The sequence below is a fragment of the Tachypleus tridentatus genome, chromosome 1, assembly GCF_004210375.1.
Source record: "Tachypleus tridentatus isolate NWPU-2018 chromosome 1, ASM421037v1, whole genome shotgun sequence".
NCBI classification, from domain to species: Eukaryota; Metazoa; Arthropoda; class Merostomata; order Xiphosura; family Limulidae; genus Tachypleus; species Tachypleus tridentatus.
Window position 1 is genome coordinate 35,636,911 of NC_134825.1, and position 26,179 is coordinate 35,663,089.

At 34.0% G+C, this 26,179-nt stretch overlaps 1 protein-coding gene across 5 annotated transcripts in view; it reads right to left on the reverse strand.

The window, feature by feature from the left end:
- LOC143246151 (LIM and senescent cell antigen-like-containing domain protein 1) overlaps positions 1-26,179 on the reverse strand; it is a 51,940-nt gene that overhangs the window by 21,303 nt on the left and 4,458 nt on the right. For 2 of the 5 annotated variants that reach the window (XM_076492389.1, XM_076492386.1), the window contains exons 2-4: positions 20,508-25,691; positions 7,704-7,824; positions 3,551-3,596 (exon numbers count right to left, since the gene is read on the reverse strand). In XM_076492389.1, the coding sequence (XP_076348504.1) occupies positions 3,551-3,596; positions 7,704-7,819 (162 nt within the window). In that variant the 5' untranslated portion in view covers positions 7,820-7,824; positions 20,508-25,691. Of the gene's footprint in view, positions 1-3,550; positions 3,597-7,703; positions 7,830-11,540; positions 12,018-20,507; positions 25,692-26,179 lie in introns of those variants that run through there. The other 3 variants (XM_076492373.1, XM_076492366.1, XM_076492379.1) reach the window with 3 other exon arrangements.

The window sequence follows — 26,179 nt, forward strand, 5'->3', positions numbered from 1 at the left end:
GTCAGTGCAGTAGCTTCAAAAACCCCAGGTCTTTTGTGTGGTTTATTTTGGTTTGATACACCTCTCTTGGATGCTTTTCCTACCTTTCTAATCTCTGTGCTTCCTTTTTTATAACCCTCTGTTCCTCATTCTTTCACTTTGGCTGTCAATTACTCAACCAGGCTTGCTCTTATTTTTTTCTCTATATCTACTTCTCTTTCTGGGCTTAAGTGTACTCACTACTCCCCTTTTTGGGTCCTACTGATGGTACCTCTTTAATCATCTTTGCTTTGGTCCATTTAATATTTAGACCTCGCCTTTTTTTCCCCATTTTCCTCTTCCTCTCACTTTTTCTTCATAGAGAATTAACTTCTTCTCACCTCTTCCTCATGGTAATAATGCTGTGCACCACCTTTCTGTGTTTTTTACTCAACTATTCATCAATACATTATTGGTCTCAGCTTCTCCTGGTTTTTGGGTGCTCATGACTTCATAAGTTCCTTGAGGTATTTCTTCCACTGTTCTTTCTTTATATTCCACTTACCAATTCTTCTCAATTTTTATCTAATTACTCTGCTTGACTGAGACTTGAATAAAGTTTTGCACAGTCTCATTCATGCATGTACCATTCAAGCCAGTGGCTTCCTGATTTTTGTATCATACTTATCTCCAGATTTGTTTCTTCCTACTTCTCCTCTAAGATCATCATTATTCTAATGTTTTTCATATAGAAGCTCTTCTCACCCTCATCTACTACACCTATCTTTTCCTCTTCCCAGACAGATCTTTCCTTTGTCAGACTTTCACCACTAAGGAAGTACACTGTACTCCTCTCCTATCTCCCCTACTTCTGTCTCTTAACTGTCTATTGGACCATTTGCATCTAATTTGACTCCTGTGTTCTGATAAACTGTTTGTTGTGCCTTATCATGGATCTTTTCGTTTAGAGGCTGCTGTCTTCATATATCCCTTTACCAGAACGATCTTTGCCATGGACATCTTTCCTTCTTCTCTTATGGGACAGTTCCATTAACTCTTCCAATGACATGTTCATCTTAAGATGTGGACTTTTGCAGACTATCTCACCTTTCTTTGCAATTTATTCATCATCTCTTTTCTCCTCCCTTTACATCTTGTTTTCACAAGCCCTTGGACAGACCCTGCTAGGCCAGTATGTAAACTCTCTCCAAACATTCACATCATTCTCTACACCCTTTGGTTGTTTTCTCTTCAGATGGTTTTTAGCATCCATAGGTCACAATTCTTCAATTACCCACCAAATTTGAAAGGAATATATATACTGTTTCTTTCACAGCCCCTCTTCCATTCCAAAAGATTTCACCAAAAAAACAGGTGTTTCCTCTCAGGGTATCAAGCCATAAGAATGGAAAGCACTCATACCATCCACCTTTACTCTACCTGTGCCCACTGTGTGATGAAATTTTCCACATAACCACAAGAATTATCCTCAAGGAATAAACTTATATTCACTCTATTGCATGTACTATCATAGAAAGAGGCAGCACTAGAGAGGTTTTTGTGCCCAATTCCTGGACTGTGCTTACTGACGTTTAAGAACGGGGTTCCAGAGACCCCTATTCACTGTCTCCAGTAAAAGATAATATTCGACTAAAGGGCCAATAGGAATCCAGTCACTTTCTCCAGGTCTTTCCAACAAAAATTCTCCTTCCTTTATTGAGTGAACTGCAGAAGATCCTTGCCACTTACCAATTCTTGTCACTGAAATGATGAGCTGTAAAGAACTCTCATCAGTTGGATTCAACACTGGGGCAAGCTCAGGTGTGTTCAGTAGAGCTGGATGAGCGCATTATGTATAAATGGACCTATCCTGCTTAATCCAGTGCCTTCCACCTACATATGTGCTCTGTCAAATGGAATCTATTCAGGCAAGTTAAGGTGTAGACTCACAACATCATGTCAAAATCTGTAATGTATATGACATATCCATTTCGTACAGTCAAAGTCTGTTCAGTGGTGTCAGTGCAAACGAACTCTATATGGATACATACTACATAATGATAGTTCCTCCCTCCCACAGCTGATGTTAGTCCCATAGTGTTTGACAATAGAGTTGAAACAAGTACTCTTTATAAATCATGATGTATCAACACATACCCTTCTTCCACAGCTGGTGTGTCCTGTAGAGTCTGACTGTAGAGTTGAGGAGTACACGCATTTCTGTATTATATAATAATGTATCTTCCTCTCACAGCCAATGTTAGTCTCATAGTATCTGGTTATATAATTAAGGTACATAATTTATACAAACTGTGATGCATCACTAACATACTCTTTCTCCACAACTGCAATCTGTCCTGTAGATTCTTATTGTAGAGTTTAGGTTAGTATATATATGTATTATAGGTGCTCTCCTTCCACAGTTGAGTTTGTCTTATAGAGTATGATGATAGAGGTTAGGTGCCCACACATGTCCTGAATTTGCCCCAACCACACTACTCATATTAGCTGTCTAACAATTTGTGTGCAAAACGTAAATGGGTATCTTCACATGCAGACCATCTCTTCAACACACACCCTTGGCTTCTCTGTCTCTTGCCTCTTTTCTGGTCAAAGATGAGATGCAGTCTCTCAGTGGTGTGCCCCTATGGAGCCCCTGCAATCAAGTGTCACACCCCTTGCACTTTATGAAGGGAACTGATCGAGGTACAATTTGCACCAGTCACTCCATAACTTCACTGTATGAAGAGGTGAGGTATTATCTCAAAAGTTAACATTTTCCTTATCTGAAATTGCATTTCCAATAGCTACTCATCTTTTCCCACATTTCTACCCATATTCTCCACTTCTACTTGTTTAAAAATAAAACATATATTCAAAACAAGTCAAATTATGTACAAAAATTTTTTACATTACAGAAGTCCCCTGCTAGTACAGCAATAAGTCTACAGGTTCACAACTCTAAAATCAGGGGTTCTATTCCCCTCAGTGGACTCAGGAGATAGCCTAATGTGGCTTTGCTATAAGAAAACACACACACATTCAGTTACTCAACATTAAATAATTGTCTCCTTTTTGTCAAAGCCCATACAGGTGGGTTCAATCACTTTAGAACACGTTTGACAAGACAAATTCCCTCCATTACCTCTGTTAAACTGTGAAACTCACTGTAAGTTATCATGCATTGAGCTTAATCACTCACATGCAGACTAACTTCATGTTTTCTTTTTCTATCTCAACTTCACTTGACTAGTGCTCACTTGGTCACCTATACACGTTGGTCACGTTTACAAAAATTAATTAAATATTTAGCTATAACACAGTTTTTTCTGTCTTGATTACCAATGCCAATGTCTGCATAATAAATCACTAGAAATAAACATCGTTCATGAACATACAGCCACCATATTGGAAACAAAAACTTACCACTGAAATAATTTTAATAAGATAAAACCTGAGATGTTTAGTATATTATAATAATAAAATCTTAATGTTTAAATAACTATGACCTTCAAATAGCTCTATTTTTTCTGACATTAAATATCAAAAGAATTATTACAGCTTAAGAAAAATTAGAATAGTGACAACTTACCTCAAAAAACAAACCATCAGGAAAGGGTCTGAAACATTGGCAACACCTACTCATGCAAAAATGTTTATGATTACAAACATTTAATACATTTTATACTAATCTACAATTTTATGCAATAAGTACAGTTACATTATTGGCAATAAAAACATTTAAATTTTAAAAAATCATGCTGACATGCTGCTGCACCTTCTAAAAATGCTTAGCTCACTGTGATGTTAACCTACAAATTAATGCTTCTAATATTTTGAATGTAGAAGAAGGTAGTGATCAAAAGAACAAAAATGTCTAAATATGAGTTACAGAAGTTAAGAAGCAGTTACAAAGTGGGAAAGCATGACAAACTGAGATGTACACTACATGGCCAAAATTATGTGGACACCCCTTCTAATTAGTGGGTTTGGCTATTTCAGCCACACCCATTGCTAACAAGGACATAAAATCAAGTATACAGCCATGCAATCTCCATAGAGAAACATTGGCAGTAGAATGGGTCTTACTGAAGAGCTCAGTGGCTTTCAACGTAGCACTGTCAGTTCATCAAACTTCTGCTCTGCTAGAGCTAGCCTGATCAACTGTAAGTGCTCTTATTGTGAAGCAACATAGTTTAGGAGCAACATAGTCTCAGCCATAAAGCAGTTGGCCACACAAGCTCACAGAACAGACTGCCGAGTGCTGAAGCAAGTAGCATGTAAAAATCATCTGTTGACAGTTGCAACACTCACTACCAAGTTCCAAATTGCCTTTGGAAGCAATGTCAGCACAAGAACTGTTCGTTTGGAGCTTCATTAAATGGGTTTCCATGGCCGAGCAGCCGCACTCAAGCCTAAAATCACCATGCACAATGCCAAGCATCAGCTGGAGTGGTGTAAAGCACACCACGACTGGGCTCTGGAGAACTATAAATGTGTTCTCTAGAGGGACAAACCACATTTCACTATATGGCAGTCTGACAGATGAATCTTGGTGCAGCAGTTGCTGAGAAAACACTACTTGCCTGAATGCATAGTGCCAACAGTAAAGTTTTGTGGAGGAATAATGGTTCCAGTGAAGGAAAATCTTAATGCTACAGCATACAATGACATTCTAGACAATTGTGTGCTTCCAACTTTGTGGCAACAGTTTGGGGAAGGACAATTTTTGTTTCAGTATGAAAATGTCCCTGTGCATAAAGTGAAATCCATAAAGACATGGTTTGCAAAGGTAGATGTGGAAGAACTTGATTGGCCTGCATAGAGCCCTGACCTCAACCCCATCAAACACCTTTGGGACGAATTGGAACACTGACTACGAGCCAGGCCTTCTCACCCAACATCAGTGCTTGACATCACTAACACTCTTGTGGCTGAATAGGAATGAATCTCCACAGCCATGTTCCAAAGTCTTGTGAAAAGCCTTCCCAGAAGAGTGGAGGCTGTTGTAGCAGCAAAGGGGGGACCAACTCCATATTAATGCCCATCATTTAAGAATGAGATGTTCAACAAGCACATATGGGTGTGATGGTCAGGTGTCCACATACTTTTGGCCATGTAGTGTATTTTCCAATGAACTTGAGCTAAAGATTAAGGAAAGTTTTCTCAATGAGGCCAATGTTCTTGTCGCACATAAAAATCTCTTTCATAGGTGTATCAGACTAAAAAGAAAATTAAAATCTGAAATTACCAAGGATCAAACTATGGTAGCTTATAGAGACAACAAGTACAACCAAACTGATCCTATACCACTAACACACATCTCTGTGTGAAGATTGTGTATGTTCCTATTTGTTCCAGTTTAACAGCAATAGCTAATATTCTTGTCAACATCATTCCTTCTTAAACATAAATATCTTGAAAACAACAAAATTCATCACAAAGACTATATTTCACCAAGTATCTTATCAAAGGTTTGTACTCTCTGTTCACTTGAAACTTTTAAAAACATATTGTTAAAGATTTCAACAAAAGTATTGTGTTTCATTGTAAATTAAAAGGTACCCTGTAATAACACTACATTCATTTAAGAACATTTTAAAAAGCATTAACCTCACTCAAGTGTCTCAACAAAAATTATTTTCTGCAATAAAATTATAATAACTTAATTATCGTTCATATAAGCTTTATTTAGTGACTTAAGTACTCTCAGTACTCTCTCCATTACCAAAACTTTTAACTCAATAATTTTTTCAGTAGAATTGTTTCTCTTTAGTTATCTTAAAACTGTTATGCTTACTTTGAAATAATTTTGCTTTTAAGAGTTCAGAATGCGACTTTCCATTTATTAATAGGTGATATACTGGAATGTAAAATTAATTTTGTCAAATTGAAAATTACATTTTCATTGTCCCAAAATAAATTATCAAAGTTACCATTATCTTATCATTCACTGATTATATTGATTTATTTATTGATTGTACTTTATTTCTAGCTGTAATCAAATCATTTTATAACCTGAACCAACAATTGTTGTGACTTGTCATTTTACAAAATGCATTGACCTGAAAAATAATTATATGATTACATGTAATGTTTAGTAGATTTTCTGGACAGTAATGTGTAAATTGCTTATGCAAGAATCAACAAGCATTATATGTGTAGAATTTGTTAACCTTGTGCCTTTGTGATGACGGTAAATGAATAAACTGTTTCCATTTTAATAATTTATGTAACACATTATCATCTAGCCCTCTCAATAACTCATTATTTCATTTGAAAGCTTATAATGTTAAAAACTAGGTTCTGATACCTATGGTGGACACAACACAAATAATCCACTGTGTATTTGACAATAAACAAACTATTGCATATGTTATCAAACACATAGCATCTCCATTTAGTTATTCAAATGTCATGCTGTACATATAATTGTGATTATTTAATACAAAAATGTAGAGGAACTAAATATAGACTTGTAAATTCCAAATTTATTAATTTTTTTAAATAAAAAGTTCAGAATCAGCAATTTTAAACATAGAGAAAGATAACTGGTTGATTTACCAAATCCTCCCTTCCCTTTTTTTTTGGCATAACTTCTGAATTAACACAATTGCAATAACATAACAGTAAAAATATTTCCATTATTCACCATCACCAATGGTGAGGTATGTGAGTATATCACGTGTTTTCTGACTGCTTTTATTTATATCAGAATTTCAAAACGTTTTCATTGAGTATCTTTCTATGTAGTTTTGGTAGAAGCAGGTGTTTCAGAAAACTGTTGAAATTGTTTCATTCTAATTGATTCTGTGGCTTTGTTGTTTTCTAGCAGGTAGTATCTACTTTACTCATTGGGATGCTGCTATAGTTTATACATCGTATAAAAATGGGTCATTGGCAGCCATTTTCTTTGCTGGCCAAGTGGATGTTATCTAGAGGTTACAGCCTTTGTCTGTTGCACAAGAATGATCAGTCATATACCAACACACACTGCTTTTGTGAAAATCAATAGTTATCCTTTGGTATGTAACATCAGTTTTAGTCACAAATAGATCTGCCTCTAGTTTCACTTAGTTAAAGATGTAAATTGAACTATGAAAAGATATTTTACAAAGTAATAACTGTTGTTCGAATCTGTATGAAAACAACTGTCCAGCATCCATGCAAGTACGCAAGTATTGTGTTCCATTTCTTTGCTTTGTATGTAATAAACATGGCATCTTATGTCACATGTCCAGACGTTTTCTTAGCTCAAATCTCAGTCATTCAACTAAATTCAAATTTATTTCAAGTTTCTCAAGTGACCCTCTTGTCACAAAACAGTATAACCTGATACTTGAAAAGAAATCAGTTTACATAAAAATACAAAAGTGGCAACTGTTATATAACACCTATAATTAGTTTGATACCAATCAATTACAACAACAGTTACTGAATATCATGCACAAGGTTCCAGTAATTTCAAAAAAGAAAACTTCAATGCTGATACCTCAGCCAGGGTATGTTTTCCGATATTCCTGTTCACCAAGGTATCTCTTCATAGACATTACATTTGTTTAGACTATTACCCGAAATATATTTTATTATATGTAGCTATTGTATTTATTCTTAAAGTTAAATTGTTTTTCCTTTCATTTTAATTTCATTAAGTATGCTGGCACTCTTATTAAAATTTGTTAAGCATAAACAAACTTCTACAAAACTTTTAATTTCCAATAATATTAAGTTACAATAGAACTTACACGAAACATTCTTTATGCCAAACTTCTCCTTGAGAATTCACAATTTCCTCATGAGGTTGAAACCCTTCTTTACATCGTGTACATGTCATTTCTCCCATTGGCATAATGGACTTCATGTTATCTATACTAACAGATGAGAAAAAAATATGTAAAAGACACAAGTATTAAAACACTTTCCAATTTTAGTAGTAACAGTAAGTTAATAATATATATTAAATAGTTAGAGCAAATATAAAACCACTTTACTTGTAAACCTTTACTTTACCCCTGAGAATAACTGCAGAAGTTATGAGAACCATTTATCTGGTAACATCTAACTAGGTAACATCACTGAAAGTATAACAACTAATGACATATTCTTTGACATATTGTTTAGTTAGAGTATTCATGATGAAATTTCAGACTTGGAATACTTTCAAAATGTTGTCCTCTACACTTGTGTCTCTACAACAGACAGTTACTGTCCATTCTACAAAGTTTCATCAACCAATGACATAATCTACAGTCAACAAAAACAGTTCCACATAAACTATAGCTCAGTAAGTAAGTTACTATCTCATTGGAAGAAGGTTCCTATCTTCACAAAATAACATTTTTATTTCTAAGGAAGTGATTGTATATTTTTTCTTAGTCTTATTAAACTACCAACAGCTTGTCGTGATAACTTACGTCAGGTGTATGATATAAATTTAATTCTTTGAATAATTGCACTGACACCTTTTTCTAAAAGCATCCATATATTATCTTGTTCTGGACTTCATTATAAAATCAAAATCTGCCAATAATTTCACATGAATTAAAAAACCTTGAATTTCCAGTGTGATTTAGCCAAGAAACATATCAACGAGAAACTTCATTTATCTCTGTTAAAGGCATAACTATTGTAATTTTCCTACTGATATACCTGTTACACGTTTCCATTCAACTTTAATACGTGAGCTGTACTAACTACTGTATATTTTTTTTTTCAACTGAAGTTATAATTCCTTCCATTTCATAATACATTTATTCACCTGACAACCAGTTTTCTCATGAGATTCGAGTGTGCATTTTTTAATATACTGCTAGAACCTAAAGCATTTATCAGCTGGCCATATTTCCTTATCTTCATATAAATTACAAGAAAAACAGAGTATTGCAACTAATTTTAAAAAAACTTTAACCATGAATGTGACAATTTTTCCATAATTATAATTTCCTATTATTTATTCTCTACATTTTATTGTTCTGGTTGATTTTCCTCAAGTGGAAAACCACCACCTTAAACTTGCACAGAAACATAATTAAGTAATTTGTTGTTTTGTCATTCATATTTTACGACCATGAACCAATACCTGCAATACCAAGCCCTAGTATGTTATTATGATATTCATTAACCATTTCCAGGAAATGCAGAAAATCTTCTTCTGTTACTTTGATGCCTTTTACTCTGTACTGGTTATCATTGTCTTTTAATTCATTGTCAACTGTTATTTTACTTATGTGGTAGGACTAAAAACTTATCAAAACTTTTAAGGCTTCTGGGTCATTCCATGTCAAATCATCCAGAATTTGGAAACTTTTCCAGGTGACTCCCTCAAAATGCCTTGAAAAAATTCACATGTACTGTGAGATCTAATAGGCTTTTAATTACAACAATTGCTGATTTATCAACTGATATGTTATAGGAAATTTGAAAAAAAAATTCATCTTTGTATCATATTAAGTCTTAGAGCTATGGCTTATTACATAAACCAATGTTTTTTAAGATTTTGGGTTTTCAGGTGATTTTACAGCCTCACTATGAAAATCCTAAGAGAGATAAACTTGGTTTGAGACCATTTTTGAATTATGTGAGATTAATTTAGTCACTGTAGCAAATTTTAGCCTTCTACCACCGTTACTCTTGCAGCTTTAAGCAGCCAAAGTTGCCCAAAATGAATTTGCCAAAAATGAAAAAAAAAATTAAATTTTACAGGGCTGTAAATCAGAAACTATTAGAGATATTGATCTAATCTTTGGCAATTTTTCATTATATGAGTAGATGAGCCTATGTAAACTTTTTCAAGGCATTCTGTGAGGATCACCTGCAGCCCCCTTGATGATTTGACATGGAATGACCCTTCTTCTGATTGCTTTCTTTCCTTTCATTTTGTCATAACAGACTTGAATATCCTTAGGCCCTTACTCATTTTGTACATATGTATTTTATTTTCATATCCATTAATTAATTTGAGATTACTGTATTAATCTTCACTAACTTAGATCTTGGTTTAAATTCTTCACCTGGTTAGCTCTCTTTTTCGTTTGTTTTCTTTTGTCACTTTTTGAATCTTTGTCAGATCTTATTTCATAATGGTCCCCCAATGTCCTACCACAAATACAACATAATTAAGGCTTACCTTAATTACTATGTAATAATAGTTGCATGTCGTGCATGCTACACAAAGTGTAAGGTGCTTGTGCAAAGCATATTAATTATTGCATATATAATACATTAAGCACACAAGTTTTCAAGTTTGTGGTTCTTTGTTGAAATGTCCTTTGATGACAAAATAAAAATGTATTGATAACTGTTTTGTGTTGTACTGAATTATTATAATAATTTAAATACAGTAATGACATAAATATTTTTATTACATACATAACTATGTTTTAATTTTTAAAATTCCTCAAAACTCTTGACATGGTTAAAATGCCCATTATGTCATGGTAGCTTAGGACTTGGTGCAACCATACAAAAGCATGGACAATGATATCAGTCTGACAGCAACAACTTCAAAAAAATTATAAATGTTAAAAACAATTTAAATGTAACATAAATATCAATAAATACAACAGAAAAACCAAATATGTACCACTCTTAAGAAAACTTATCAATGCTATTTCTAAAGATATTATGCCATTTGTATACATTTTAAAACAAACAAGTTCTTGGTAATGCTGATAATTGCAAAAACTTATAAAATGAGCTAACGATAAGCCACATAAAAATTCCTATTAGTAACACATTTAGGTATTGCACATATATCACTGTAAATGTTTGACATGTAAACATTTCATATGTAATTCTACTAACATTGCATAAAAATAGGAAGGGCACAGGATAACGAAATTTAGACAAAACCTTCATGCTACTAGACCTTATATAATTACATGATGCATACATGAAGTTAGGCTAAATGATAACTAGAATCATTAGCATTAATGCAATATAATTTATCATTTTTTCTTTATTGACTAGAGTTACTGTTATGGTAGTTCCCCCACACAAACATGTATATATAAAAAAAAGAAGAGAGAAAACTTAACTAGCTGATGGAAAGAAAGAATATTAATTTGAACTATATTCCATACATCTTTCAACTTAATTAATAAACACAAAAAATAGAAAGATGATAGCAACATAGTAGAAATATAGAAGATTTTAATGTAATGCAGGTAGGCTGAGTGGTGGTTTGGCTTAGCCATTAGAGCTTCAACTAATACTAACCATTACACTGTTATTTATTTTAAGTAAGAATACAGTGGGCAAACAGAACACACAGGTACTAGCTCGAGACTTTACAGTCAAGGCAAAGAACTCTGATACCAAGATTCTAAGAATACTTCTTTTATTAAGTTTTTCATATACTTAAAGTTTACATTCAGCATTCATTTTCTTGAATAAGAAAAGAATACTTCTTTTATTAAGTTTTTCATATACTTAAAGTTTACATTCAGCATTCATTTTCTTGAATAAGTTAAACTCTTTTACTTTAATCAACACTTTCGCTAAATAGTCACTTACTAGTATTATCTTTATAGTACTTTAATATGCTAACTGAAGTTTAGAAATAATAGCAGTAAAGTACTTACAAAGAGTTAAGGTAGGAAACAGTTGGTGAGCTTATTATTGTGGTGTTCATGTTCAAGTAGCAGAAATAACTGATCCAGCATCTGAAAGCAATTATTTGTCTGCAGAAAAGAACTGACTTTTCAGTGGTTGCATGAGATTTTATTTATTTCTTCTTAATATCCTCACAATCTGCCAAAGAGTATGCACAACAACCCTCAAGTAGCTCCAACACTGAATTAGTCAATTCTCTTATGAGCATAAGTAACAGCTGACAACAAAAACAAATCTGCTTATCCATTAATTGCAGATAGAGACGGTAAATCATCAGCCGATTCTCTTGCTCACATTCTTGTTGTCGATACTTTATCGAAGTGCCAGCTAGCTCCCGTTTTAGGAAGTTTTAAGCTCAATAGTTATCAATCATCTGCAGCTTTAGCCCATACTGCAGTGCCTTCAAGCTGTCAGAGATTCTTCCTAGTTCTGCTTTTTAATGCAGCATCCTAGGTTGCATAACCCTTTTACTGACCTTGATAGTGTCAGCTTGTTACAGTATAAACATACAGTGGAAAATTTTTCTCAACATGTTTCTCCTCTTGAATCATCATCATTACATAATAATTTTTTTAAACTTCTGTGCCTATACTTCACTGTATCACACTTCTCCTTATTACACAAAATTAGCTGAGGCATTTAAAATATCCAGCAATGCCTCACAAATGAAAACAACCTGTTTATTTTCTACATGACCAAGAAACAAACACGCATATTGCTTAAGTTTAAGTTGTTTGTGATTGAAATATACATATCCAATCTTAATAAGTAATTCTGGAAAAAATCTTGTCACCAAAATTTCAAAAAATAGACAAGAAACTGACACTGAATGGAGCTGTAAATCCAACTTAAAAACCTTGATTGTATAGGTTAGAATAAAGGCAAGATTGACATATAAGAATAAGTGAAGACATAGCCCTCACAGTAATCATCACCCTTCCCTGCTGAAGAATACAAGGACAACAGAACGTCAAAGCTTGTAACTGATACAAGTCACTAAATATATTTTCAACTATGATTGAAGCATATGCATGGTCACTGCCAATTTAGAAGAACTCTTCCACAGAATAAATACAGCAAGATGTGGAGAGCTAACTCATGATCATGTTTACAATTTGTATGGATGAAAAAATACAGTTTGATATTCAGATCCCTTGAAATACCATAAAAAGAAATAACTAATAGTGGTTCAATCACAATAAATAATTGAAACTCTCTTAGTCTTTCAGAATCAAAGACAATTACAAGTAAAATTCCACAGAAATGTTTGTCCCTAATTGAAAAACATTCTTAGATGAGGTAAATAAAAGTTAACTTCTTCATCCAGTAAAATTCAAAAGAATACATCATAGACAGATGAAGAAACAGGAAAAAGCACATAAAATTTGGATGTTAACATCTACATACACCATAGACAGAAAAGTGAAGAAGCATCTGTGTGCAAGAATAGTAGGAGCTGAAAATGTTTGCAATAATCTGGAAAGTGGACACAGAAAAACAAATGAAAAAAGGAATATCAACCTTATACAGCTAAACAGCTTACCATTCAATTGTAGCTGAGCCTCTAGAAGTACCTAAGAAGTAAAAATAAGACTTAGATGTATGTGATGGGAATAAAAAATTACTGTTAGCATTCAGAGGATTAGATGAATCAAACAAAACCATAAAAGTTTATATAAATGCTTACTGTCAAGAGGACTGAGTATAAGAATCCAGTGATAATTAACCACTTTTTCTGAGAGAGAATCAAACAGTTTCTTACATTAAATTTGAGTAATATGTTGTAACCTAAGACACATATAATTAAAGTAAATTAAACTACAAGTGGTAAAAAGCCAATAATAAAATCTAACAAAATTAATAACAGGCAGTTATGAAAGGCACAAGGATAATGAAAAAAGGAGACTTGGTTAGAAGAATAAACAACCTAATTCTTAAAAAAATGGCATTTTACAGCTGAAGTCCATAACCAAATATCTGAAGGTAAATACTGTAAACTGTCAAATGCTCCTGAAAAGAAATAACCTCAATAAAAATAGCAAAAGATGAAAATCAGACAAGAGAATAAAATTATCTCTTTCTAGCCAAGGAAAGTAAAACAGACTGTAAAACTTATCAAAGACAAATAGAAAAGAAACTCAATATCAGAAAAGTTCCTTATAAAAAAATTAAAACTAGGCTTTAAAAAAAATCAGGATCTGAGAGAAAAAGGTATTTTGTTAATAAAATAGTCGACTATGTCAGGCCAAATTCAAATAGATAAAGGTAATGAAGAGAGGACATACAAAGGGTTATCAAACAATACTGTATTCATACCTTAAAGAAAATATAACTGCTACAAATTAATACAAAATCTGCAAGTCAGCTTGATTGCAATATTTCAAGATAAAAAGTATCCCATAAAATTATTTCTACAACTGAAATTAGAAAGATATGTTAGACACAAGATCTTTCCTAACTGCAAACCTTCTATGTTTTATGTATGAAAATCATAATATCAAATGTACATACATAGATGTACTTTTCATATTCAATATGGCAGATATCCTTATCCCACACACTGAAAAACATAAACAACTGTAAAAAATGAAAATGAAACATATACTCTTCAAAAGCAAAATTTGAGACATATTGTTAATAAGTTTATTCCGGGTAGTTCTGTATGACATGTATGAAACTTTGCACATCACTGCTGAACATCCAAAGTCTGCAAAGGCGAAGTCACTAGTTGAAGTTTAACGTCACTCAACGTCAATAACGAGTATGCCCCCTGTGAGCATCAATAACTGCTTGGCATCTCCTGCCCATGGAAGCGATGAGATGACGAATCACATACTGTGGAATGGCTGTCCACTCAGCCTGCAAAGCTGCTGCAAGCTGAAGTAGAGTCTGCGGTTGAGGTTGTCGCCGTCGCAGACGTTGGTCCAACTCGTCCCAAAGATGTTCGATGGGGTTTAAATCTGGTGATCTGGAGGGCCAGGGAAGAACGTTGATGTTGTGGTGTCTCAAGAAGACAGTGGTGAGTCGGGCTGTGTGAGAACGGGCGTTGTCATGTTGAAAAACGTCGTTGACGTTCACCATGATGGGTTGCACATGGGGCGTAAGAATCTCGTCGACGGTTGCGTACGGTCTGATCGGAAATCCTACGCAGCCCTGGTATGGTTAAGGCAGTAGACGTTGCAGTGGTGGTCCTATTCCGAAGGTGACGTAACCGGATGTAGCGATCTTGTGCGGGCGTGGTCACACGAGGTCTGCCAGATCGTGGACGGTCACAAGTTGAACCATGTTGTTGGTGACGATTCCATAGCCTTGTAATGGTGCTTGGGTGGACATTCACAGCTCTGACAACATCTGATCGAGATTCGCCTGCTTACAAGCGACCAATGGCGTTGTTGCGTTGTGCTTCAGTCAGTCTTGGCGTAACTGTATTGCGTGTCGGTGGCTTAACACTGAGCTATGGAAACCGAGAACCCGTCACGTTTATAGGGATTTTGCACATGTTGCACGTGCAGAACATGCAGAGCTCTCAAACAAATTTATTGGACACGAATGCGTTTTGGCGAAAAATCCGATGTTTTCCTCCGTTTTCAAAGTGCACAACTTTTATTGTCATTTTGGTCTGACAATCAGTGCCTTAACACGTGTAACATCACATACTTTGAGCTTGTAACGTTATTACATATATTTCTCTTTAAAATAACAAAAATATCCCTTTTGCGTTTCTTTTTTTGAAGAGTATATATTCAATAAAAATTTAAAATTACTAATTTTCAAAAAAGCACACAGCTGTATTGTAGAATGAAAGTATAGAACCATTTTTCACACAAGCATGCAGTGTCTGTACCCCACTCTAACATTTATAGCACATGCAGACAACCAATCACAGTGACAGTGAAGACGAAACGATCTATCCTGCACTGTTTTATTGAACATGTTCATATAGATGCACTCCATAAGAGTGGGCACAACAAGCAATGAGTAAATAATTGTTACTGTATTTTAAGTATCAAGTGTATCAATTTTGTGTATATAATATTCAATAACTAGTGTTGTCTCATCATTTGAAATGTTATTTTTAGTAAATATTTTGAGCATAAGATATATTACACAAAAAATATGATACAATGAATAACTAAACATACTTAATCACATAAGCTGCGAAAAAAAGCACAATTGATAATAAATATTATGAAAATGTACAAATAAGTATAAACCTTTTCAAGCTTCTATTTATTACTTTATGATGACTTTCGAAATGTATATCAAAGTTGACAATATAAAATCCTTGAAAAGTGTGTAAACTGTCCATTTTTATTATTGATAAATGATAATATCAGAATTAGAATCTCAGTTCAACACAGAGTCCTCAATATACACTAAAGCTTTGAGGTAATTAAAATAGCAAAACAAAATACAAATAACAGTCACTGATTTCAAACTTGAGCTACAATTTTAAATACAAATGACAACTTACCAGTATGCCTAGTGAACCTCAAAATAATAAACACAGCTGATAAAATGCAAGTTATCAACCATATCAAATCATATTCTACATATATCTAACCAAAAAGCCCGAGAATGGTGGAACTGAAGTTAGTAATAGGTCCTTACTGAATTTGAATGTGAGTGCTGTGCTGTATAAGATAGTAGTTATAAGTTAGCTAAAAATGACTTTAAAAAGGGAAAAGCTATTAGGTACATCATTGATGACACAAGCTAATGCTTAAAATTTTTCAACCTACTTACAACAAAGTTAGCTTTAAGGTACATAATGAAGAAATTAAAGGCTCATTAGTTATATTAAAGTCAAATATCACTCCAAAAGAACAAAAGTAAACACTTCTCAATTCAAACAAACCTTGAAATATGATATATTTTTTAAAAGTTGATCAATTGATACATAAATATATGATTAAAAACTTTAACAAGAGTTCAAAACTGCAGGTCAGTACATCTAATATGTAAAAATAGCTACTAGGTTCTGTGATTTCAGCTCAGAAGCTACTCCTTATCACGTAACACAAGAAATTAATTCTCATACTGCTTTGAAGACCCAAACATTAAGGAGAAAAATTCTTGTTGCTCATATTTAATATCACGGTATAAACCAGCTTTAACTAATCCACTGATAATAATGAAATTAAATGTTTACTGTATTGTAACTCTAATCTTGTAACTAAGGCAGCAAAAATTAATCACATATTTACTATGATCAATACAAAAATGGGTGAAATCTCTATTAAAATGGGGTCCAAATGCCAAAGTATAACACCCTTTTTCTCAAAAACGCTCCCTCAATACTATTTGTAATATATACAGTGTATATGTAAATAGATGTTCAATAAGGTGTTTCAGTACTCTCTAAAGACTAACTGTGTCTTTATTATTTTCTGACAGGACACCATACTCCAAAACACCTGGTTGCCTTTTATGAATTAATTCTCTCTTATTTCAACATAACAAACAATATGTCACTGAGTGTATTCACAATACCCTGAGACTACTAATTTTTGTACTTCTTATCATAATGCACTGCTTAGGTAGAAGTTCACTTGGCTAGTGATAAAGATATACTTGAAAAACAAACCAGTATCTTAATATGACTGATACTATGCTTAAGATAAAAAATACAAAAAAAAAAGGCATTGGTAAAATTTGTGTCCTTGTAACTGATTTTTATCAATGTACAGAGATATGCTGGTTATATATCACACTTTATACAGAGATAATGGAGGCTCAATGACCACAACCACAACAACAAAATATGTCTGCACTTGTCTTTACATGTTTAAAAGTGTGATGTTTTAAGGTGAAAACTACTGTACTGCTTAACCATAATATCTATTATATATTAACATAATTTTCAATGCATTTTGTTTTTCCTTCTCAACTGAAATATCTTCCTGACAAAGATTCTTAAAATATAATGTATAAAACACACACAAAACACAACTTAGAATGGGCTGCTTAGCATATAACTTTACTTATTGCTCACTGAATTACGAAAATGTATACCAGTTTTGTTAGTAATTTCACTCATCAGCATAATAAACCTTAAAACAATGAAGTAAGTGAAATACTCAGAATATTTTAAAGAATAAAGAACTTATTTTGAATATCTTACACCTTTCACTTATTTCCTTGTTGTCTCACATTTATCACGCTCAAAATAAAATCATTTACATGACCAGTAATAGCACTGTTTTAATCCGCAAAGAAATAAATGAAGTTACGATTTACATTTCAAGCTTGTTTTGGGATATTTCTTGCACACTTCCCTAACTTGAAGTGAATTTAAACACATACATACAGATAAAGAGAGAAAGAGAGAGATTCAAATACAGAGTAATACAATATTTCATCACATGCAATAAAAAATTGAAGCAAATCACAAACACTATTGTAGTTCTTATTCATTCCTTTTAAAGTTGATTAAAAGGAATGTTCTTATAATACTAAAGTTTTGGTAATTTTAATTTGGTGAACTATTTTATTTTAACTTAGCTAAAATGATAGGCAACAGGTTCACCAGAGATAAAACACTTATTTTTGAACTGTAAGAACATTATCTCATTAATCAAATAAATTTACATATTAATTTTTTTCATCCTTTCAAAATGAAAGAATCAGTGATACTCAGATGAGTTTGGTTTGGTGTGTTTTGAATTTCGTGCAAAGCTACTCAACGGCTATCTGTGCTAGCCGTCCCCAATTTAGCAGTATAAGACTAGAGGGAAGGCAGCTAGTCATCACCACCTACCGCTAACTCTTGGGCTACTCTTTTACCAATGAATAGTGGGATTGGCCATCACGTTATAACACCCCTACAGCTGAAAGGGTGAGCATGTGTGGTGCAACAGGGATTCGAACCCACAACCCTCAGATTACGAGTCAAACGCCTTAACCTACTTGGTCATGCCGAGCCACTCAGGTGAGGCAAATTAAAGTTGGGTACAAATAACAATGTGTGAAACAAAAGTATCTGCTGATGTAGGCCCCACAGTATATCAGATTTAACGATATTGGTTTTATAATTTACTGGTGTTTTGTTACTAAAAGGAAAAATTCCAATCTTCTGTATTTTATAGTATATGTTAATTTAAGGTATCTCTGCCAAATTTGGAGGAAACATTGTTTACTTTTTGGTATGTTCCTTTTTATATTGCCTATTTTAACTATATATTTTATGAATTTTGGTTTATTTTCTTTGCATTATGATTTTATAAGGTTTAATTATGAGCTCTAAAAACAGAAATGTAATAGTTACAGAAATCAAAATAATAATTTCACAACCAGAAGTACAGATCGAAAATGGTATCTATATTATTTATTTGTGGAATGTTAATCACCTCTATTCCTTTTCGTTGTTATTCTCTAAGTATACAATGTCTGCTGTTTCTCATGGACAATGCAAGTAAATGTGATCTTGTGTAAGAATAACAACAGCAATGGCTTTTAACAGTTGTTTAGGTAGCATATAGAGGTTATATTGCCACCACTGTATAATGAGAATGACCAATCACATAGTAGTACATGTTATGCAAAGTAGATGGAAGAATTCTTATTATCTAAGTAATTTCAAGCTTAGCATCCTGACTAATGATCTGAATTGTATAAAGTTGTGTTTTGAGGACAGCTCTCTCCAGAAAGTAGCCTCAGCTATCACTAAACCATTCTCAGAAACAGAAAAGTATATATTTACATACTCATATTCATTGACTATTTCAGATAAACTAATTTGTTGATTGATCTGTCTATGGCACTCTATGCAGTCAATGTTTGATAAGATGGTGAAGCACTAGATAATCTGGTTTGAAACACCAAAAGAGTTCCAAATATATCAGGAAGTAAAATTCAGTAGTTAACTGTTCTCAGAATGGTGTAAAATGTTGGGTGTGGAAAGATGTGGCATTTCTTTTGTGTCATCTTCCAATCATTATTCCTTCAGCAACTTGAAAGGGCCATGCACTGAATGGTCAGACACCAATTTGAACAGTCTAAACCCTAACGATTCCTGAAATGACTGCAATTTGCTACACATCATAAATAATTATAACAGTCCTACAAGACACTGATATTTTCAGTTAGTAACTGTAAGACTATACAGCATTCATATAACAGTGTTTGCTATTCCACTAACTTCAAGTGAATTATTCAAGTTGAATAATATTTTAGCCACAAAACATGTAAAATTCATGCCTAATTTAATTAATATGCACTATATAATATAAATGCTGTTTGGTAGGCTCACAGTTAAGTCTACTAACAGCGTGATTATTAAATTGGTGTGGAACAATCTGGAACGAGGTTCCACCTCTTGAGAATTCAAGCCAAGAGTGTTCCTGGCCTTTTTATTAGAATGTCACAATGGATCACAAGAGGGATTTCCACTTTATCAAAATCCCTTGGCCAAGCGTGTTAAGGCGTGCGACTCGTAATCTGAGGGTCGCGGGTTCGCATCCCAGTCGCGCCAAACATGCTCGCCTTTCAGCCATGGGGCGTTATAATGTTACGGTCAATCCCACTATTCGTTGGTAAAAGAGTAGCCCAAGAGTTGGCGGTGGGTGGTGATGACTAGCTGCCTTCCCTCTAGTCTTACATTGCTAAATTGGGGATGGCTAGCACAGATAGCCCTCGAGTAGCTTTGTGCGAAATTCTTAAACAATCAAAATCCCAGTTCAATCACTGTCCAGTTTCAGTGTTTTACTGTGAAGGTATTTATACAAATATTTGCAAATTTAATAGGTACAAGGTGATTTTTAAATAAAAGTGGTAATTCAAAGGTAAATTACATTAGTTTATCTCATAATGAACTAAGTCATTTTTAAAACGCATAATTGTAACACTTTAAAGTTTATTTCTTGTACTTATTGATTACAGGAATATCCTAACAATATTTAAATCATAAAAGTCAAGTTGCAGTTATAATGGCTTACCTTTTGTTCTGATAAGGCACTTCAAAAAATTTCTCCTCAGACGTTTCGAGTAAACCAGGTGATTTTTGAGATGCAATATAAGGAGATAATGGTGGATAAGTGTTTCCTTTTGGCATCAACTCAACCTGTTCATTAATTCTGACTGTTTTAAACGCTTTGTCAGCTACTTCTTGAAAATTTGATTCCACAGGAGTACATTTAATGTCTTTTCTTCGTTGCCATAGGTCACTACTATACAGTGGTTTTAAAGAAACGGATGCAGTCTTTCTCTGTTTTCCATCATCATCATGCCTATTTGCTTCGTTGTTTGCCATCATTTGAAGTTCCACCAGAAAATAATCCTCGATTCTTCTGTTTCCTTTATAAGTTTTGTACCTATACTGAAACTTCTACCAGATTAAAGTTAACAATTCTATAATATTCAACAAAACCACAATTCGACAGTCTTCTGTTAAACTATAAAGAAATGATAATCCATTGTGAAGTTTTTTTCTGAAAAACTAAAAGCAGTCACTCTATTCATCTCATGCTATAATTCATATCAGTTGGTAACAGAAAAAACAAACTCAACAAAACTATTGACTCGAAGATATATAATGTGAGAGTGTTGAAATGGTCAACATACATATACTTCAAAAATCAACCACTTTTACATGAGCAGACTAAAAATACTTTTTATTTTTACTCTTCTGTACGTTATCGAAAGCGTTAAGCTCCCAAACTGTTTTAGTATATGCTCGATTAATCACGTTTATTAATTGTTTGCTTGGTGCACAGCTTATCACCTCAATACTTTGATCAGTTGACGTGCCTGTCCAATAAAATGACAGGTAAAGGAAGTCCATGTTATCCATGCTTCAAGAACACTTGCAATCAACTATTTGATAAGTAACAGAAGTGTAGTTGAGTCAAAGCGCGTAGGCTCGGCGTACCTGTAAGTTTTTTAACCGGAACTCCGTACCGTCACAGTTTTGAACGAATCCCACCTTACACTGTTAAACGTGTTCCGGCACTTTATTTAATACTACATCACTGATAAGCAGTGATATTTATTATACGTTAAAACAAGAGTAGCTTCCCCCTATACAGTGGTGGTAATAAAAACAAGGATAAGTTCTTTGTGGTTAAGTACAAAACTCCCGAATTGGCTATTTCTGCTCTTCCCACCAGAGGTATCGAAACCCGGTTTCTAGCGTTTAAGTCCACAGACGTACCGCTGTTCCATTGGAGGAAAAAAGATAATGGAAAAGTCAATTGAAAAAAAAAAGGACAAACGTAAAAAAATAGAAAATTACACAAGTTGGTAAAATAGTATAAAATATATGTTTTTACATGGTTTCAATATTTAGATTAGGTATGACTTAGCTGTTATTGATATTGTTTTCCAAAATGCTTTTTAACTTTCTTCACCTGTTTTTGTAATTTTCTGTCTTTTTACGATTGACTTTTTATTCCATTGTATTTCTGCCGTTATCTTTATTATTTATATTCAATTTGATAATACATTATTCACAAAAATAAAATAAAAGCTCTTTATTCGCGATATAATCTATTCATTTATGAAGAGCAATTGAGAACAAATTGCGACTTATACGATAATTTGCTTTATTAAGGTAATAATTTTGTTACTTATAATTATATGCGAAAATTAAACTATATATAAGGCTATAATGTGCCTCCCGCTAGTACAGCGGTATGTCCACGGACTTACAACGCTAAAATCAGCCGTTCGATTCCCCTCGGTGGGCTCAGCCTGATGTTGCTTTGCTATAAGAAAAACACACGTTTCCAACATTTTAAGCCCCCCGCTAATACAGCGGTATGTCTCCAGATTTACAACGCTAAACTCAGGGGTTCGATTCCCCGCGGTGGGCTGAGCAAATAGCCCAATGTGACTTTGCTATAAGAAAAACACACGCTACAATGTGCTTGGTCTGTTTGAGAAACTTGCAACTTTCAGCAGTGTATTTTCATAGAAGCAACATTTGTTCAGTTTCTAATCCTCTGTTTTTATTACAAGCAAAATGTGTCTACACCTACAAAATATAAGCGATCAGCAAAATTATCCTTTCTGGGAGCGCGTCATTAAAAGATCGCTTTTGTGTGATTAGGCTTCATTTAGTCTAACAAACTGTCAACGTTCCTTTATTTATTTAAATTCGATCTTTGCTCATCACAGCAACTTGTGACGTTAAGATACTTAGCAGACAGACAAAGATTGTCGATTTGTGTTTTATTTTTAATTGTTGCTGGTAAAGAAATTATTCTCTTTTTGTATCTCAAAGTGACTGTAATTCTTTATGCCTTAAAAGTGATAAGCTTGTAACGCAGAAAACAAATTCCGCACCAAGCTAGCCGTCCTTAATTCTTTAGTCATATACTAAAAGGAAGGCAGATTGGTTTTGTTTGTTTTGAATTTCGTGTAAAGCTACACAAGGGCTATCTGAGTTAGCCGTCCCAAATTTAGCAGTGTAAGACTAGAGGGAAGGCAGCTAGTCATCACCACCCATCGCCAACTCTTGGACTGCTGTTTTACCAACGAATACCAACGATCGTAACTTTATAACGCCCCATGACTGAAAAAACCAGCATGTTTGGTGCGATTGGGATTCGAGCCCCCTAATCTCGGATTATGAGTCGAGTCTCTTAACCACCTGGCCATGCCGGGCCTTAGGTTAAAGGCCCTTCTTGTACTTTAAAATAATTTATTTTACATATCCCATGTAAAGAAGGTTTGATAGGTCCAAGTGAAAGATAATTACGTATTTAATGAAAACGAATGTTGATTTGCTTATTGAGAGGTCGAATTTGAATTTTTGACACTTTTGTGGCATAACTATTTGTGCGGATAAAATAAATAAACTTTCCGAAAATCAGTCTGAAAAAAAAAATTCTTACATGTATATTCACTCTAATGATTTATTACCTTTATATTTCTACATAAATATAAAACTGGCAGCTTGAACTACCATCTGATACAGATATTTGACTGTTGTAAACTTCTCTAGCCTTCTAAAAACAAAAAATATTAAATGTATACAAATTTAATAAGTACTACATAATAAACATATAACAGAACAAGTCTGTATGCAGTGCACAGTGAAGTAGCTTAAATCTTAAAAGTTAGATATTGTTACTGTTACTGTTTGATACTAATATTTCATCAACATATAGCAACATATGTATAAATAACTTAATATAAAGAGGTTTGAGATTGGTTTATTTTGAATTTCGCACAAATCTATAAGAGGGCAATTTGTATAAACCGTTCCTAACTTAACAGTGAAAGATTAGAGGAAGGTAAGTAGTCGTCATCATCAAATCTTAAGCTACTATTTCTACTAATAAATATTTGGATTGAACGTCTCATTATAACGCCCCACAACTGAAAGGGAAAGCACCTTTGGTGGGACGGGAATTCAAACGCACGACTCGTAGACTGCGAGAGGAGTGTTCTAACCACCTGCCCACGTCAGGCCAGTAAATTAGGAGTCCTCTTCAAAGATCATGATAACGTTGATGCTATTTAAGAAATTCACGATACATATCACATCACTTTTATGTTACCCACAGGGTGTATATCCAATTTACCTGCATATAAAGGTTAAGAGTTATTTGTTTGTAATTAAGCACAAAGCTACACTATGGGCTATCTGTGCTCTGCCCATCGAAACCTGAATTATGGTTGTGTGAGTCTACAGACATACCGCTGTGCCACTGGGGGCTTAGGAGTTATTATCAGGGTTTATAGGTGTTGGCCAGGATTCTCTTAGAGTAGGTGTGTGTGGTTCATTGACCGGGAAAGGTCATCTATTAATCCTCACACGACTCACTGAATCAGTTTACAAAGAATTCAATAACAATCATGTAACCATAGACGTATTTTTAGATGTTAAAAAAGCATTCGACAGTGTTTGGCATAACGCCATTAAGTATAAATTAACTAACTTGAAAGTAAATCAAACTGTTATCAGATGTATATCAAACTTCCTAACAGATAGAACAGCTCAAGTAAGAATAAACGAAACTTTATCAAAATATTTGAAAATAACTGCAGGAGTTCCCCACGGATCCATCCATTCGCCACTCCTTTACATTATTTTCGTTAGTGATATACCCTTTCCTAGTCTAACTTACACTTCACAATACGCAGATGACATTGCAATTTGGAGTATTTCTAGAAACTCGCTAATGACCATGTCTCGCGTTGAAGAAACGCTGAATCTCGTCGTGAGCTGGAGCAACAAGTGGAGAGTGGTTTTAAACCCAACAAAACGCAAGCAATAACTTTTTATAGGAAATTAAAAGAGAACAGAAAAAGTAAACATTTCACTCGGCAACGCGCATATTTACACGAGCAAGCAAATCACATTCCTTGGCATCACTTTCGACTCCAGATTAACGTAGAAAAAACATGTTAACAGCATACATTTATCCATCAAAAAACGCATTTCACATTTGCTGACCATAGCTAGCAAACACTCAAACTGCTCAATAGAAACCATAATTCAAATATGCAAGGCTTACATCCGTTAATAGAATATGGATGTCAAGTCACATACAATATGTCTAACAATACACTACAGAAGATTCAAATCCAACAAAATAAAATATTAAGAGCAGCAAACCGACTACCAACATACACACCTATCAACTATGTACAGAAAATCAGTAATCTACCCACTCTCAGAAACAAGCTCACAGAATAATAGTTATTACAAATATTACTTAAAATCAGAACATAAATACGAACTAACTGCGTCATTATGTAAACCTGCCAGCGTTCCTATAAAATACATCTCACTATATAGCGTATTTCAACAATTACAAGCCACTCAACAAAATACATGATTATAAATACGGTGAATATACGTTCATGTTTAGATGTATTTCTTTTCGGATCCGGGCACAGGAAAAGTAAAACATTCGGCGTCTGTCCTGTGAAAGTGGGTTTTCTCGGGGCACTTCTCCTCCCTTCCAAATCTCAGGCATTCGATCTTTAGATCCCAGCCAAGGCAATATTCTTTCCCAGCCCCGAATCGTGCCGTTTGAGTTGACGTTTCGTTTCGTCTCGTCGGCTCTTTGGACGACGGGCTCCAGCCAGGCCTACTTCCTGTGTGCCGCCTTTGTCTCGTTCTCCTTTCTCACCCGTTATTTTCAAACTGCCCCACCTCACTTCATCACCTTAAACAAATCAAATCAAATTACAAGAAAACTTTCACGTAAAATTAAATAATCTTCCACGAGCGGGGACGAAAACGAACCACAACGTTCCTGACCACCCCTGTAAACAGGCAGTACACAGTAAACTTGTTTAAAACTAATATATATTCAAAACAAGTCAAACATATGTACAATAATTTTATACATGGCAGGATATTACAGTTGTATCTAAGAATTTAGATATTTCTCTTTTTTTGTCAAAAGTCTACAAAAGCTGATTCATGTACTTTAAAATCCAACTGACAAAATGCTTTTTTTCACTTTGTATTCTACTACTCAGCCTGTGATAAATTCACTTACGTTCTCAATGGATTACCACAAATGTATTCAGAATTTTAACGGTGAAGCTCTTGCACCCTAACACAACTTCTCTCATTCAGCCCATGGACCAGCAGGTCATATCGAACTTTAAGAAACTCTACACCAAAGCACTGTTTCAAAGGTGCTTT